The sequence below is a fragment of the Postia placenta genome (assembly GCF_002117355.1).
Source record: "Postia placenta MAD-698-R-SB12 unplaced genomic scaffold POSPLAscaffold_9, whole genome shotgun sequence".
Taxonomy (NCBI): Eukaryota; Fungi; Basidiomycota; class Agaricomycetes; order Polyporales; family Adustoporiaceae; genus Rhodonia; species Rhodonia placenta.
The window spans coordinates 1,879,553-1,894,751 of record NW_020169840.1 but is presented as its reverse complement, the minus strand read 5'-3'; the positions used below and the strand labels follow the sequence as shown (position 1 = coordinate 1,894,751).

Below are 15,199 nucleotides of genomic sequence, written 5' to 3'. Positions count from 1 at the left end.
GCGGGAACCTAAAGACAGTGCATGCGGTATGCTGCCAAGTGCGGCAGGGAAACGAGTCAATTTTCCATATGATCGAAGCAGAGGAATTGTAGGCGGCCCAAATCCGGAAGGGAAGGCAGGGAAGGGCGTATTGTACAGCTCGAAGTCGGCGCAGGAACGATAGCGGCTCGAGCACGAATAAAGGAGATCGATGCTTACATCCCGCTGCGGCTCGCATACATGCCCCGCAGTCTGTCCGCACGATGGGGAGTGTCCGAGCATAACAACTTGCATGCGCTCACGATTTTGGGTCGAGCTTGAGTCCTTATGCGATTCAGCCTTGACGCACTTTACGCCTGCTTAGCGTTTGGTTCAAGGACCGCGTCGCGAAGACCAGGTACGACACAATCAAGTTCAATGAGTTGTCTGCCTCGACGCCACTGTTGTGCGTTGCGTCCAGCATTATTGAGCAGTCATGCAGCAAAATCAAAATGTAATTGACCTGAGCTGCTCGCAGAGTATGCACCCTAAGGGGTATTTACTGCGGTACTAATAGTAATAATATAACGAATTTTCGAGAAGCGCTGAGTTACTCGGTTTTTCTCATAAGCGCGATGTGTTTGATATCTATGATTACTTTTCGTGAAATATGCGTAAGGGTCAATGCAACAAAATTACAGTCATACCGCAGATGCGTGTACGTAAAACATCGAACAATCATTATGTATGAAACACAAACAGGACATGGCAGACATGAGGGATCCTATCGGTCGACGAAACAGTGTTTCGGTGTAGAGGAACGGCGGCGACATGTAGGGTATACGCAGAATGTGAGACGGGAAGAGGAGTTACACCGAGACCGAATCATCGACCAAGGAGCCATATGCCAATCTATGCGGCAGCGCGAGAAGGGTTACGTGCAAGCGTGGCACCCGCACGCTGAGCCTGGATGCTGCTGAACCGTTGCAGCTCCTCGGGCTTCATCGACACCTTCTGGCCGAAGCCAACCTTGCGTGCCGCGCGGCGAATGAACGAGACACGGTTCGAGTAGAGCGACTCGTGCACCGACGCAGCGCGCGACTGAGTGCGCGTGATCGGGACACCGCCAGCAGCAGTAGCGGCAGCCTTGGCAACCTCAGCCTGGTGGCGCTCACGTAGCTTTCTGATGACCGTCGCCTTCATCGCGAACTTGATCCAGTCGAGGGGAACGAACCAAACAATGTCCTGCATTGCGATGTCAGAGGCAAAGATATTCTGAATTGCATAGCAATACTCACCCAAACCCAGACAATACCAACCCAGCCTCCAGAGATACCGTGAATCTGCGTGAAGCCCCAGTCACCGTAGACAGCGATGATGGTCGAAATGAGCTGGGCAATGCAGAAGGCACCCATGAGAGCGAACGAGGGTCGCTCCATGAAGAAGAAGCTGTGCGAACGCGTGACGAAGATGAGCGCCTGAGAGATGATCGCGACCTGCAAGTACACGACTGAATGCAGGATGTAGTCATTGTGGTTCGTGGCCATTGTCGCACCGCCTTCGAACGTGACGCCGAACTTGCGATAGAAGAAGTCCGTCTTGATGCAAATAGCGACAAGAGCAATCCTGAACAAGCAAAGTCAGCACGGTGATGTGATCACAGGTAAAGATGGAACATACGTCGACGCGGTCAAATAGATACCATAGGCAATGGCATACGAGAAAATCTCAGCCAAATCCCAGCTATCAGGCGTGCTCGAAGGCAAGACACGGTCGACCGAGAGCGTCATGATGGTGCCGTCATTGAGGAGCGCAATGATTAGAACCATGAACGGCGGGAAGTCGAATTTGAACGCGAAGGCAAGGATGGCGAAGCAGACAACGATACGGATGGTGACGGCGCATGCATAGATCGAGTAGTTCCGCATGCGCTGGAAGATGACACGCGAACCACGGATAGCATGCACGATCGTCGAAAGACCAGGCTCCGTCAAGACAATGTCGGCTGCACCACGCGCGGCATCGGTGGCACCCTCGACGGCAATACCAACGTTAGCACGGGACAGAGCGGGAGCATCGTTGGCACCGTCACCAGTCATGGCAACCAAGTGACCGAGACCTTGGAGGCGCTTGACAATCTCGTACTTGTGCTCGGGGAAGACACCCGCGAAACCGTCGGCATCGAGGATCATCTCGTCAAGCGAACCGTGCTTGCCTCCGGGTTCGGGTCCGTCCTTGAGCACCTTGGCGGGATACATGTGGTCACCGAGACCGAGACGACGACCTGTCTCCTTCGCAATAGCGAGCTGATCACCGGTGACCATCTTGACACGAACGCCGAGGGCTTGAGCGTCGTCGATGGTCTGCTTAGTGTCCTCACGGGGAGGGTCGAAAATGGGAAGGAGCCCAATGAGCTCAAAACCATTACCCTCACCCTCGTGGTCGGTAGTCTCGAGCTCCTCGAACGCAACCGCAAGAGCACGAAGACCACGCATGGCAAACTCCTCGACATCGGCCTCGAGACGGTTCTCGATCTCGTCCGTCTTGTTACGTGTGCAGAGCTCGATGATGATACCAGTCATACCCTTGGTGACGCGTTTGAGCTTGCCAGACGACTCCTCGCGGTAGGTGATCTCCGTACGCTTGTCGACAGGATTGAAAGGCTTGAAGTCGAGAAGCTTGATGCCAGCGCGAGCGCGGGAGGTGTCGCCAAGAGCACCAACGACGCAAGCGTCGATGGCATCCTGATTTTCAGTACGGGAAGCGTAGGAAGCGAGGAGGATGACGTCTTCCGAAGAGAAAGGACCGTAGGTGCGGACGGTTTCGCGATCAATGGTGAGCTTGTTCGTGGTGAGCGTACCAGTCTTGTCAGAGCACAAGATGGTGACGGCGGCAAGCTCCTCGATGGCAGTGATACGGGTGACGATGGCTTTGTACTTCGCGAGCTGCTGGGCACCGACAGCGAGGGTGACGGACAAAACGGTGGGCATAGCAATGGGGATACCACCGATCAGGAGCACCAGGATGTTGTTGAGACCGCGACGGTACTGGAAGCGGAAACCGGCGTAGAGACAGAAAATCTCGGCAATGACGAATATCCCGATTGACACCAGGCAGAACGATCCGATCTGAGCAAGAATCTTCTGCAAGTGACCGGTGGTGTCATCATCCTGGCCAACAAGAGACGCAGCACGACCGAAGAACGTGTTGGGACCCGTTGAGATAACAACACCCTCAGCCTCACCCTGCTTACAGGTAGAGCCACTGAAAACTCGTGAGAAAGATGACTGGACAAAGCGTGCGACAGACTTACGAGAAGCACTGGTCACCAAGCTTCTTACCTTGAGGCAGAGACTCTCCGGTAAGCGCAGCCTGGTCGATCGAGACGTTGATAGCCTCAGTAAGACGACAGTCGGCAGGAACGATGTCACCAATCTTGAACGAGATCATGTCACCAGGAACGAGGTCGGCGGACTCGATCTCGCTCCACGAACCGTTACGCTTGACCTTGGCTTTGGGAGCAAGCGAGTCCATGAGAGCCTTGACAGCGTTACCAGCATTACGCTCTTCATAGAAACCGATGGCCGAGTTAATGAGCAACAATGTGATGATACCGATGAAATCTTCCCAGTCAGGCGGCATGTGCTCTCCGTTTGACAGGACAATGGCAACAAGAGCAGCTCCCTCCATAACCCAGGACAAGGGGTTCCACATGAAGCTCAGGAACTGTTCAGGTCAAGTTATTACGACACAATGACGCGTGAAAGGAACATGCATACCTGAAGGAAGGCATTCTGCTCTTCAGATTCGAGCCTGTTAGGGCCGAATAGCTCGAGACGCCGCTGAACTTCCTCAGCCGATAGACCATCTTCACTGCACTGTAACAACTTGAAAACGTCCTCGACGACGATCGTCTCGAGGTCGACCTTCTCCTTGTCATAGAGATCCTCCGCACGCAATTGGATTTGCGACATATCAACCTTGGCGTCTGAACACGGAAGTTAGAAACTCAAACCCGCTCTGTAATAAAAGTAGCATACGTGTAGCTTTTGCCTCCTCATGACCAAAGTCCTTGTACTCCCTCTTCCTGGGTTCCTCGGGAGCTGGGGGCTGGCTTGTATCTTTGGCTGGCTCTATCGAGCCAGCCTCCTTCTCAACGGGAGTCGACATGAGATAGGCGAACGAACTGAGGTGGGAGAGAGGGGTGAGGGATAGGGAAAACCCTAGGGCAGTCTAGCGGGCTCGCGAGAGCGGAAAGACGAGCTGGACAACACGAGAAGTGGCGAGGTTGAATGGGAGGGAGGATAGAGCGCCGACGGGGATGCTTAGGTTCTTATATTCACCCCCCCGCAAAGCAAACTTAGAGTAAACAGACGTCAACATGTCAGCCGCCACCCCGGCCCTCATCCGCACATGCCGAGGCTGCCGGGACCTTGTTTGATTGGCCAGGATTGGACGGAATCTTCCCACCGCACGCTGCGTGAGTTCTGCTGCTCGCCCACTGGATTGCAGGGCGCATCGGCTCGGATGGCGACGGAAAGCCCACATGCCTACCGCGGCATCCACCATCGGCAGCCTTCCCTGTGTGTTCGTCCTAAACGCTGGCCAGACGTGTGTGTGAGACATTCGTGCGAGACCTCCTACGGATGAGGGCTCGACGCTCCTCAGGCGGATGGATTCGCCTCAGCCTTCCGCCACACCACCGATAATCCCGACAAACTCCCATGGGGCGTCGAGGATCGTATCACTCACAATGACGCCGCTCTCCTACCCCTTCCAGGCTGGCGACCATCAACAGTCTGTCTAAACACCCCGTAGACCGTGGCACGCGAGATGGACATGGGTAACTCCTGTCCGCTGTCTGACAATTATTCCACCCTTTGCGAAATCCATCATGATGCTCGTGTCGTATTGATGCATCAACCACCCGCTGCCAGCACCGCCCCGCTTGCAGCCCAATGGCGGCCTTCCCAGAGTGCGCTCGCTTTGATTCACCCCAAATGTGACCATACGACTGCTTCCGGGACACAGGGGCCACCCGCCACCACAGTCGGCAATTAGGTGGCCCAATCCGCTGCGGGGCCGCACAGCACCGCTCCCCAGAACGCCTTCCTATTTTCGTGGCCAACAAGCGGCGGATGTACGTAACGGTCACCCTCCCCGCCTCACCGAGGCGTGGTTTGCTTCTCGGATTTGCCATTTCGAATGCCGGCCCCTCCAGACTCAGGGGTAATCTCACCCGGAATGACGAACACGCGCAGCATTGTAAACTGGCTGAACAGCATCGAAAATGGCATGGGTGATATCATAGCGCTTCGGCCGTTCTCACAAGACGGCGTCTTTCGGTTCAGATCAGTTCGGCTGTGTATGTCAAGCCCTTCTGGTCGTACGAGCAGAATCTTCTTACCGGCTACAAGCTAGATATCCTTCCCTAATGCATGAACCCGTATACTAATAGCTGAGCTGTATGGATATACAGTACCCCCGGTAATAGGACTTGCACCGCAGCGTGTTTTCAGCCAATCGAGCAGGTCCTGATTGGCGGGCATTCTTGGACTTTGGGACTAAAATCTTCAGCCCGTCTGCGCTCAAAATCATCGGAATCTGATCGGAGCAGCTATTTATAGTACGGTAGACGCGCAAGATTTTTGGCCGATCGCGTAACAAACATCCGCTGCGGCGTTAAACAAACGCTTCACCGACGCTTGTCTTGCGCAGCGGCGCGGCCGTCGAGCTCGACGGGGACCAAGTGCTCCCGCGTGCTTTGGTGCGGCGCATTAGCCCCGAGCCATTAAGGCCAGCGCCGAGAAATGCAGCATCCGGAACTCTCGTGAGCGCTCCTGCCGCTCCCGCGCGGGCCACCTGTCTGCCTGTCAAACAAGGACCGGTTTGGAACAGTCCTCGATAATGATCGGCACTGAGCGGCGACTGACGGGGTCGGCATCTATTGATAGTTGTTTGCTATTCCTGGCCTTCCGTCGAGAGGTTCGAGCGCGCGGTGGACTCGCGCAGGAGGCACGCTAATCGTGCGGCCCAGACCACACCTCAGATCCCGAAGTGAAGTTTAGACACAATAAGCTCGCGACAGGCCCGTGCACAACTCTAATTGTCATGGCATTGCGTTACCTAGAAGACAAGAACTAGTAGGAGTAGAACAACTGGGAGAGTAGCTCAGACCTTCCCACTTTGGCCCTGCCACATACATACCTAAACGCCCTCGCCCATCCGAATGGAAGCTGCCGAGATTGGGAATTTCCACGTTCAATGAGGTTCGAAGGGATGACGTCTTTCTTCCATCTTCATTTGAATACTCGGAACCCGAGTAATAGCATTCAACGCGGACTTCGGCCGCGGAAGGCGAACGTTCGAACGACTGCGGCGGTCGCTATTCGCCGCACGGGACGCAAGCGCAGTGCGCTGCACGGCGCATGACATAAAACATGCAGATGTCCGAGCAGACTGGAATCTACAGAAGGAAACGACAATATGAATTTGACGAAGACGAACACGAAAATACTCGCCTGTGGGTCCACAATTCGTAAGTACGCAGCGACGTGGCAGCGGCACGTGAAAACATGCACGTCTGACGCATGATGCGGTTTGTGGCAACGTGGTGGAAGTTAGAAATCCAACTTGTTGGGGAGCCGAACAACCAAACGAAGAAGACCAACAGGCTGCCCAACCGCCAAGTGGCCAACGCAAGGTAACAGGGTCCAGGCATCTATCTGTGCATTCAAGAACTCCGTAAACATAATCCTACACCCGCTAATCACTCAACGTGTCGCGTCGGCCACAATCGAGTGGTAGCTGTCGATAGACCCGCGTACTATCCAAGCCAAGTAAACCCCATCACCGAGCCAAGTGGAGCCCGCCGTATGTAGTGTTTCAGCTAACTGTGAGCTCGGCGCTTACACCACCATGTGTCATGCGTATACGTTCAGAGCTAGCACAAACCGATGTCCGTGAGGGGCCGTTGGTGGCGATAAGTCCCGGGTCGGTCGGTGAGGGTGAGACAAGTCCCAAATAGGACTAGGCACGCGATGACGTCATTCGCTGGCCCGGCGGATTAGCAGCACGGACGATGTATGTTATGGTGCAGGACGTAAGGCAGCTGGGGCCCTCCGAACGAGCTAGTCGAGATTCGACGAAGTTTCGGGTTGCGTCACAAGACTGCCCAGCCAATGTGAGCAGCGACCAAGAGGTGGGAGCGGGCGAGCGGGGCGAAGCGACGGACGAGCAAGAAGTCCGGGGCATGTACGACGCAGATCAGCCAAGAACTTCTGTGCGGGGTGAAAGAAACGTAGATCTGCAGATATTACAAGATCCAGAAATCATCTCAATAGCGGAGGTGCGTGCAGGCGTTCCCAAGCTCGACGATAACGAGCGGACCGTTACCATCGTGAAGCATGAAGACCCGAAGGCTCAATATTCAACGACAAGACCCTCTCGACGGCGGCTGAGACGCAATCTACACTCCACGAAGATCCCTCCGAGGCCCTTATTATTGCACCCTATACCGGGCGAATGATTCTGCCACCCCGGCCGCCTTCTGAGGGTACCCTGGCACACTTCGGACCAGCGGGATGAACTGCACGAGACCATGCAGAGGTGGAACTTCGAAGCGGGAAGGGGGAGAACGGCCCCAGGGTTCGCGGCCCGGCCACCATGCGTCCCGATCGATGCGACACACGCGGTCGTCGACGGTTGTGGGGGAGCCCTCGCCGTGCAGACCGTGTTCAAGCGCGGTCTCACAAGGGAAAAGTAAAAGTGGGGACAAGCGGAACGGGACCCACCGACGCATACCATAATAGGAAGGCGTCGGGTGGAAGCGCACGGTGCCTGGCGGGCCGCAGGAACCCACGAGCCGTGAGCGGACGAAAATCGGGCAAAGGATATGCCGCAGATCTGTATCTTGCGGGGTGAGGGGAAGGCCGTCCATGATTGCCGGAATCCCTCAGAAAATTCCTCAGACAGTGCCGCTACATTTTGTCCGGATCTGGTCTGTGGACCCACTTTCTGTGAACAGGAATTCGGGCACGGCGACAAGAAACGTTCAGTGCAAGCTTGGCGTCAGTAGTGAATTGAGCTTGTAGTATGCTTCTCATAAGCCCGTGTATCGGTGGCTGTAGAAGCACGCTCAAATTTACTTACTTACAGCCGTTTGCCTAGGAGACAGAGCTGAAGAAATGACGAAGCCCCGCAACTGTGATCCATGCTGCAAAAATGGCAACGGACAACTCACCCTTCCGGAACACCTAAAACTGCGGGACCCTGGAGCATATTGGACCCAGAATGAAATAGACCTCATTTTACGAAACGTGCAAAGTCTGCGTGCGCTATTACTGCTATAAGCCCGCGCTGCCCATAGGGCAGTGAATGTCGCGAGGCGCCGCGTTTGCTGACGCAGCGGAGATGTCAAACTTTCCGGTCCCAGTGGACACGGGTGGGCTCACAGCGACGGCGAAATCGCACCGTCACTCATCGAAGCTCACGAGTTCGCCCGGAGAGTCGTCAGACTGACCTGCGTCTGGCTGCACTGCGCGTGGCTAAGGGGTGCGAATTTAGAAGGGACGCAAAGTTTTGAACACAAACTCTAAAAATCGACGATAGCGCGTAAAGGTCAGGTCGGTTACTCAAGCATTGGACGTTGACGAGCGAAGGTGGACAAAATACTGGTGCGGACAGCCGCATAGGCTTTTTATGTGAAGAAACGGGAACAGCGGACGGTAGAGCGGCGGTAGTGACTGAGCGGAGGAAGAGGGGCTCTGCTGCTCGCGTGCTCCTTAGGCGCTGGAAACTCACTCTGCTCACCCGAACAAACGAACTACAGGGCATAATCTGCGCATGAGTCTACGCGACGTGGGCAGCTTTACACAGCACTCCCACATCCATCTATTTGCAAACCAGGCACCTGGGAGTTACACCTATCTGCCCTCGTGTTGACCTGCCCACATCCACGAATCACAACACTTACGGCAGCCACGGAGGACCTCGGGCTGCGTTGGTACGGGTGCCAGCGTTGTAGGACCCAGGATGGATATAGCACTGGTACACGGCAGAGGCCCGTCGAACAGTCGTGGCAGTCTTGACCCTGGTGCTACCGAGGACAGTTCGGAGCGGCGTTGGATCTTCTGAACTTGGTATGTATCACTGGCACTCATCTATCCGTCAAATTGCCATGTCAGCCATTAGCCCAACATCCGTACAAGACGCTGCCATCGACATCTATCGAGCAGCCTGCCATCTCGGATCCGTCCATCATCCGCAACACAATCGCGCATCACGTTGACGACAACCCGAGGCTGGCTCCGCTCGTACAACATATATCAGCTCGATGCATCTCCTTTCGATGGTCTCCAGGTACTCCCACAGCCGCGTCGGTATATCTCTCGATATTCAGCGTCTGCGCCCATGAAGTAATCATCTAAAAATTCACTTGTCTATGTGCCCTCTGCGTCTCTAGCTGTCAGTCTCTCTCCAGTTGTCTGGCGCTCCTGCTCGGCCGCCGCACTTGCTACAACGTGGTGTACATGCTTCAGCGCGCGACTTGAGCCCATGGTATTACTTCCGAGCCAACCAAACGAACTCCATCGCTGCTTCTGGTCCATTGGGCTGTCATGTTTCTCTTTTTTGCTTGGAACAGGACGCGCATTCACTGGGCTTCTCAGTTACCAAGGCGCGAAAACTGTTTGGGCGGTATGCTGGTTCTTCTACCCTGAGATTTGCTGTATGATCCGGAGCACTGCTTTAATCTACTCATGCCACTACGACCTCTAGGCCACATACATGCTCACTGGAACACCATGCCCCTTGTCCATCGTCTCGAATGCCTCTATTCCGGTCTATGCGTACTAGCTGCTTGCCGACGTTCCTGGAGATTACCTGCTCAGAGGTGCTAGATGTATGCGCAAGTCCTCTGCACCTGGTGTGTATATTCTCCGATGGCTGTCCAGATGTGTATACTATCTCCTATTGCGCCGCGCATGCCTTGATCATGAAGGTCCACCCGATGAATTGATGGTTTGCTTTCGTCTCTGACAAGCACATAAGAATGTTGTACGGCATCTACTGAAGAGGTGGTGTCTAAGGCATGTGAGTGAGTGGGTCTCGACGTAAGTATGATTCATGGGATGCAGGCCGACTAGGCCTGGCGAATTCACCACAATCTAGGCACAGTAAGTGATAGAGTTGCAGGCGTTATCATCTATGCGCAGTCCATGACAGGGAGACGCGGTATTTTGGGAGGGCTATTTTTAGCTCACGGTATATTTATAGATCTAGCTGTGGAGAGCGAGCGGTGGGGCTATCTGGGCATTGCACGTGAGTCGGTTCCGTTAACGCGTTTGGAGTACTGGCAGTCGACCCGCTGAACGTTATGTTATTCGAAACGCTTCTACCAGGTTGCACCGCAGTCTCGAGCACTTGATCCTCGCCCTCTCTCTACTATCGTGAGGTCTGAGCAGAGCAGAGTCCATTCATTACACAAAAATGAAGATGAACTGTGGACAGCGCGCGAAGGAGAATGCGGATGAAGGAACGGGGCATTGGCTGAGATGACATCGACATGGTGGAGTCCGTTATTTTTGACCTGTTGGTAGACTGGGTGCGCTCATCGTGACGTACCTGCGCGTCCTTGCATGCAGTAGACCACCTATAAATGCCCGAGGTCAAGCAGCAGATCCGTTAAAATCTCCTCTTCCCCCATCCCCCACAGCGAACATACAGCCTGACAAGATGTCTTCGTTACCCCCACCCCCAGAGCCCCAGAGCGGCAACTTGGGCTCGACCATCCTCGGCCCTCGTAACGCCGACCGCGAGCGCCAGAACCCCGACACGATCTGCTCCCCGCCGACCGACTGGGGAACCGTCCTCCACATGAAGTGGTCATGGGCAGATTCGCATATGCGCCTCGAAGAGGGCGGCTGGGCGCGAGAGGCCACCGTTCGCGAGATCCCCATGTCGCGCGACTTTGGCGCCACAAACATGCGTTTGGATGAAGGCGCTGTCCGCGACCTGCACTGGTGAGTACGGTCATATACATATAGTGTATCGAGATAGCGCCGTGTGCGTCCGTCTATGCTTGCAGGGGCTGCAAAATGAGTGCTTTCTTTTGCATGCCTGCTGACCTGCAAGCGGTGTTGACAAAGGTGATCCGCTTGGACGGCCACTCATAGTGGAATTTCGGAGGAACGGAAGTCTGGTATCTAACACACGCGCAGGCATAATGATTCCGAATGGGCATACATGCTTGAGGGCCGTTGCCGCATCACTGGCATCGATTATGGAGGCGACTACTTCGAGGAAGATGTCGGGAAAGGTGATCTCTGGTTCTTCCCGGCTGGTGTTCCGCACTCGCTCCAGGGCCTCGAGGGCGGCTGTGAATTTCTCCTGGTATGCCTCCCCTCGCTTCTTGCGCCCGCACCCATTGATCATCGCACAGATGTTCGACGACGGCGAGGCATCAGAGTACAAGGCCTTCCAGTTGAGCGACTGGTTCGCGCACACCCCGCGCGACATCTTGCGCAAGAACTTCAAGGTGCCAGAGTCGACGCTCGAGAAGATCCCGACGCGTGAGAAGTTCATCTTCCGCTCGATCCTATCGAAGAAGAGCACAGCGGAAGAGACGCAGCCAGGCAGCAAGCCGACTGCGCGCCGCATGACGCACAGGATGCTCGCACAGCAGCCGATCAAGACCGCTGGCGGGGAGGTGCGCATCACAGACAGTAGCATCTGGAGCATCACCACGGTCAGCGCTGCGCACGTCATCATCTACCCTCACGCACTGCGGGAAATGCACTGGCACCCGTACGCAGACGAGGTGCGCGTACTCTTCTTGATTTTGTCGTGTTGGTGAGTGACTGACAGGCTTGCGCTGCAGTGGTCCATGTTCATCCGCGGGAAGGCCATGGTCACGATTTTCACGGTGCAAGCGACGCGCACATACAACTTCCAGGAGGGCGACATCATGATCGTCCCACGCAACTGCGGGCACTACATCGAGAACATTGGCGACGAGCCGATCGAGATGCTCGAGATCTTCAAGTCGCCCAAGTACGTGGCCCCGTCTTTCTCCCGGCTGCTCTGGTGCGCTTACACGTCTTGACACAGGTTCCAGGAGTTCTCGTTGAACCAGTGGCTTGCGGTGACACCCGACTTCATTGTGAAGGAATCCCTGAGCGTTGGCGACGAGTTCATCCAAACGCTGGACAAGGGTCACACGCCCATCCGCGACGCGTCCATGCCGTGAGCGTTCGCCCGTCCATGTGCAAGAGTGGATGAACGGTTGAACGAACCGCGGATGCACAGGAGCTCAGGAGGCATGGAGGTGTTGCGAGGGTTCGTGCAGACGATGCGAGACGCGCTGGCGATTGGCGGTAAGTGAGGCGCTATGCAAGTGGATCAGATGGCCTCATTGCTCAAGATATTGTACTATATTGATTTTCTGTATATCGCTAGTGGTTGTATCACCTAGTGGTTGACCCTGGCGTCTCATAAACCTGCGATTTTGTCCATGACACGAGATCTTGTCTCTGGGCCCCGAGCGAGGTTGAGAGTTCCAACAATCGATGTCTGAGACCAACGCACACCTATGAAAGACGCGACGTGAATTGTACACGACGGCGTGTCCGCAAGCTGCAGGATAGCTTAGACCGTCTTCTCGTACAGCATGCGTAATGTAAGACATGGTGAGACATGAGTAATCACGGGCATCATGCACCGCGAACAAGACTTTAGAGACCCACAAGCAGACTCACCCGTCTTCGGATTCGGCGTCAGTGAGCCCAACTCCTGCGACACTCACAGACTCACTTGAGAACTTCGTGAGGAAATTCCTCAGCCATGTTATGGCTTGCTCCAAGCACTTTAAGGGAACAAGTTGCTTTCCAACCTTGACCAGGACTTTGTCAGGACCATCGCAAGTGCAAGCAAGTCCAGATGCTAAAGCTGGTGTTCGCCTGCGTACTCAAGTTTGTTGATGGCTCGGGCATGGGGGAAGCAACAAATGTTAGGTTGCATGAGAGATTTTACCTCAGGTATTTTGCCCAGAGTCTGTACCAGGCCTAACCCCTCCGAGTTGCGCAAGCAATTGCCATTCCCTATCAGTGCGCCAATTGGGCGCAGTTTTGCCAACAACAGTAATGATATCTCACTAATGATGACATGAGTCATCCAGCGGCGCCTCATTGATTTGCGCTCAAATGGACGCTGATATGCCTTTCAAGCGACAGTGTCTGCGAGTATAAAGGGTAGTGGGTACGCATAATCTATCTCTCCCATCCTCTCTTGTTTCCAGGTCACAAAGTACCCAAGCTATGAACATGGCCCATAACAATAACGTGGTGAATGCCCCCGCGCCGGGCATCGGGTACTTCACGCCAGCGCAGAATCCTCCGGCGGGTACCGCCCTCGACCCCCAGCCAGATGGCAAGCCCATCCCGAAGCTCTTCCAGCCGCTGAAGATCCGCGGCGTCGAGTTCCAGAACCGCATCTGGGTCAGTGGGGCTAATCCCAATGCATCAGCTCGATCGCGATCTAACTACCTTCATGTGTAGCTTTCTCCTCTTTGCCAGTACTCTGCTGAGGACGGCAAGGTGACTGCATGGCAGCTCGCCCACTGTGAGTGAAGCATTGCAGGTATGCCATCTCGTTAGCGTACTCATATTCTTGCAGTGGGCGGCATCTTCACCCGTGGCCCCGGTCTTTCCGTCGTCGAGGCGACCGCCGTCGTTCCTGAGGGTCGTATCACCCCTCAGGACGCAGGCATCTGGTCCGACGAGCACATCGAGCCTTGGCGCAAGATTGTTGAGTTTGCGCACTCGCAAGGCCAGAAGATTGGCATCCAGCTCGCCCATGCTGGCCGTAAGGCTTCCACTGTCGCCCCTTGGCTCGACTTTCACCTATCCGCGCCCGAGATCGACGGCGGCTGGCCAAATGACGTCTATGGCCCCAGCGCGCTCGCCTACGATGAGAATTTCGCGCAGCCGAAGGAGCTCACCAAAGCGGACATCAACCGTGTCGTGCGAGCGTTCGCAGACGGCGCGAGGCGTTCCCTCCGTGCCGGTTTCGACGTGATCGAGATCCACTCTGCACACGGATACCTCCTGAGCGAGTTCCTCGCGCCCTCGGCGAACAAGCGCACGGACGAGTACGGCGGCAGCTTCGAGAACCGCATACGTGTGCTTGTCGAGGTTGTTGATGCCATCCGCGCTGTAATCCCGCCCACCATGCCTTTGTTCGTTCGGTAAGGTTCCTCAACCCACTTTCTTTCTCCCGACTTCGCTAACTCGTGCTATGCTACGCAGACTCACTGCAGCTGACTGGTTACATGCCGTGCTGCCCAACGAGTCGTGGACTGTGGAGGACACAGTGCGCCTCACGCCCATTCTCGCAGAGCACGGCGTAGATGTGCTCGACGTGTCGAGTGGCGGCATAGACCCCCGCCAACAGTTTTCATTGGCGGCCCTCCTCGACCATGACGATAAGGAGCGCAAGACGGCGGGCCTCTTTCAGGTGCCGCTCGCGCGCGCTGTGAAGCAGGCGCACGGCTCGAAGATCTTCGTCAGTGCCGTCGGGGGTATCACCAATGGTCATCTCGCCCAGGCCGTTCTCGACGAGGTGAGTCTGTTGCTTGGTCAAGGGCGTGTTGAAATGACTGACACGCTGATCTGGCAGGACTCGGCAGACGTGGTCTTCGTTGGTCGCTTTTTCCAGAAGAACCCTGGCCTTGTCTGGTCATTCGCAGAAGACCTGGGCGTGGCGATCAGACAGGCGCGGCAGATCGAGTGGGGCTTCACTGGGCGCGCTGTTGGACAGAAGGCCACCACTTCTACAAAGGCGTGAAATCTCTATTTCGCGGTACGTAATAGACAGAAATTTACTAGAACGATTGGTCATTGTATACCTGGGGGATCGAATGATAGTGTTGTGTTCCGAGCGACTATACTCACACTATGGTGGCAAAAGTGCACACGATATAGGATACCTAGCTGAAACTGCATCGACGGTCACCAGAGTGGTGGGGAAGCCGTGCCGATATTCGTGTAAGTTCTGAGAGTCAAGGTAACAGTCAAGCTTTGCGTCAGTCCGTCGATATGGCTCGCCTGACGATACCCCCGCTGGATAACGCGACACTCAGTCAATGAGACATGGTATTAGTCCGATGTTGTGACCCGCCTGCTAAGTACGCGTAAGACGATGCCTCCATGGAATAATGGGGCTGCATTGAGGTATACGCAAGTAG

General features: G+C 55.3%; 4 protein-coding genes across 4 annotated transcripts; 3 read left to right on the top strand and 1 right to left on the bottom strand.

Annotated features, from left to right (window-relative positions):
• Positions 1-446: 446 nt before the first annotated feature.
• POSPLADRAFT_1182447 (hypothetical protein) lies at positions 447-4,031 on the bottom strand. Its single transcript, XM_024488923.1, has 6 exons — positions 3,999-4,031; positions 3,738-3,946; positions 3,272-3,684; positions 1,639-3,222; positions 1,257-1,584; positions 447-1,203 (listed from the first exon to the last, which is right to left on the bottom strand). The coding sequence occupies exons 2-6, from the start codon at positions 3,930-3,932 to the stop codon at positions 871-873; spliced, it is 2,853 nt and encodes a 950-aa protein (XP_024338098.1). The 5' UTR covers positions 3,933-3,946; positions 3,999-4,031; the 3' UTR covers positions 447-870.
• Positions 4,032-6,551: 2,520 nt separating this feature from the next.
• POSPLADRAFT_1145712 (hypothetical protein) lies at positions 6,552-7,723 on the top strand (the record flags this gene model as incomplete). Its single annotated transcript, XM_024485827.1, has 5 exons — positions 6,552-6,661; positions 6,776-6,831; positions 6,900-6,955; positions 7,058-7,306; positions 7,565-7,723. 5 exons carry the CDS (start codon positions 6,552-6,554, stop codon positions 7,721-7,723), a joined length of 630 nt encoding a protein of 209 aa, XP_024338097.1.
• Positions 7,724-10,692: 2,969 nt separating this feature from the next.
• Positions 10,693-12,205, top strand: POSPLADRAFT_1047525 (hypothetical protein; the record flags this gene model as incomplete). The annotated part of the gene is made up of 5 exons (XM_024479308.1): positions 10,693-10,979; positions 11,178-11,349; positions 11,399-11,776; positions 11,837-12,009; positions 12,067-12,205. 5 exons carry the CDS (start codon positions 10,693-10,695, stop codon positions 12,203-12,205), a joined length of 1,149 nt encoding a protein of 382 aa, XP_024338096.1.
• Positions 12,206-13,277: 1,072 nt separating this feature from the next.
• On the top strand, positions 13,278-14,874 carry POSPLADRAFT_1074896 (hypothetical protein; the record flags this gene model as incomplete). The annotated part of the gene is made up of 5 exons (XM_024482754.1): positions 13,278-13,451; positions 13,512-13,575; positions 13,630-14,200; positions 14,262-14,574; positions 14,632-14,874. The coding sequence occupies 5 exons, from the start codon at positions 13,278-13,280 to the stop codon at positions 14,797-14,799; spliced, it is 1,290 nt and encodes a 429-aa protein (XP_024338095.1). The 3' UTR covers positions 14,800-14,874.
• Positions 14,875-15,199: the final 325 nt, after the last annotated feature.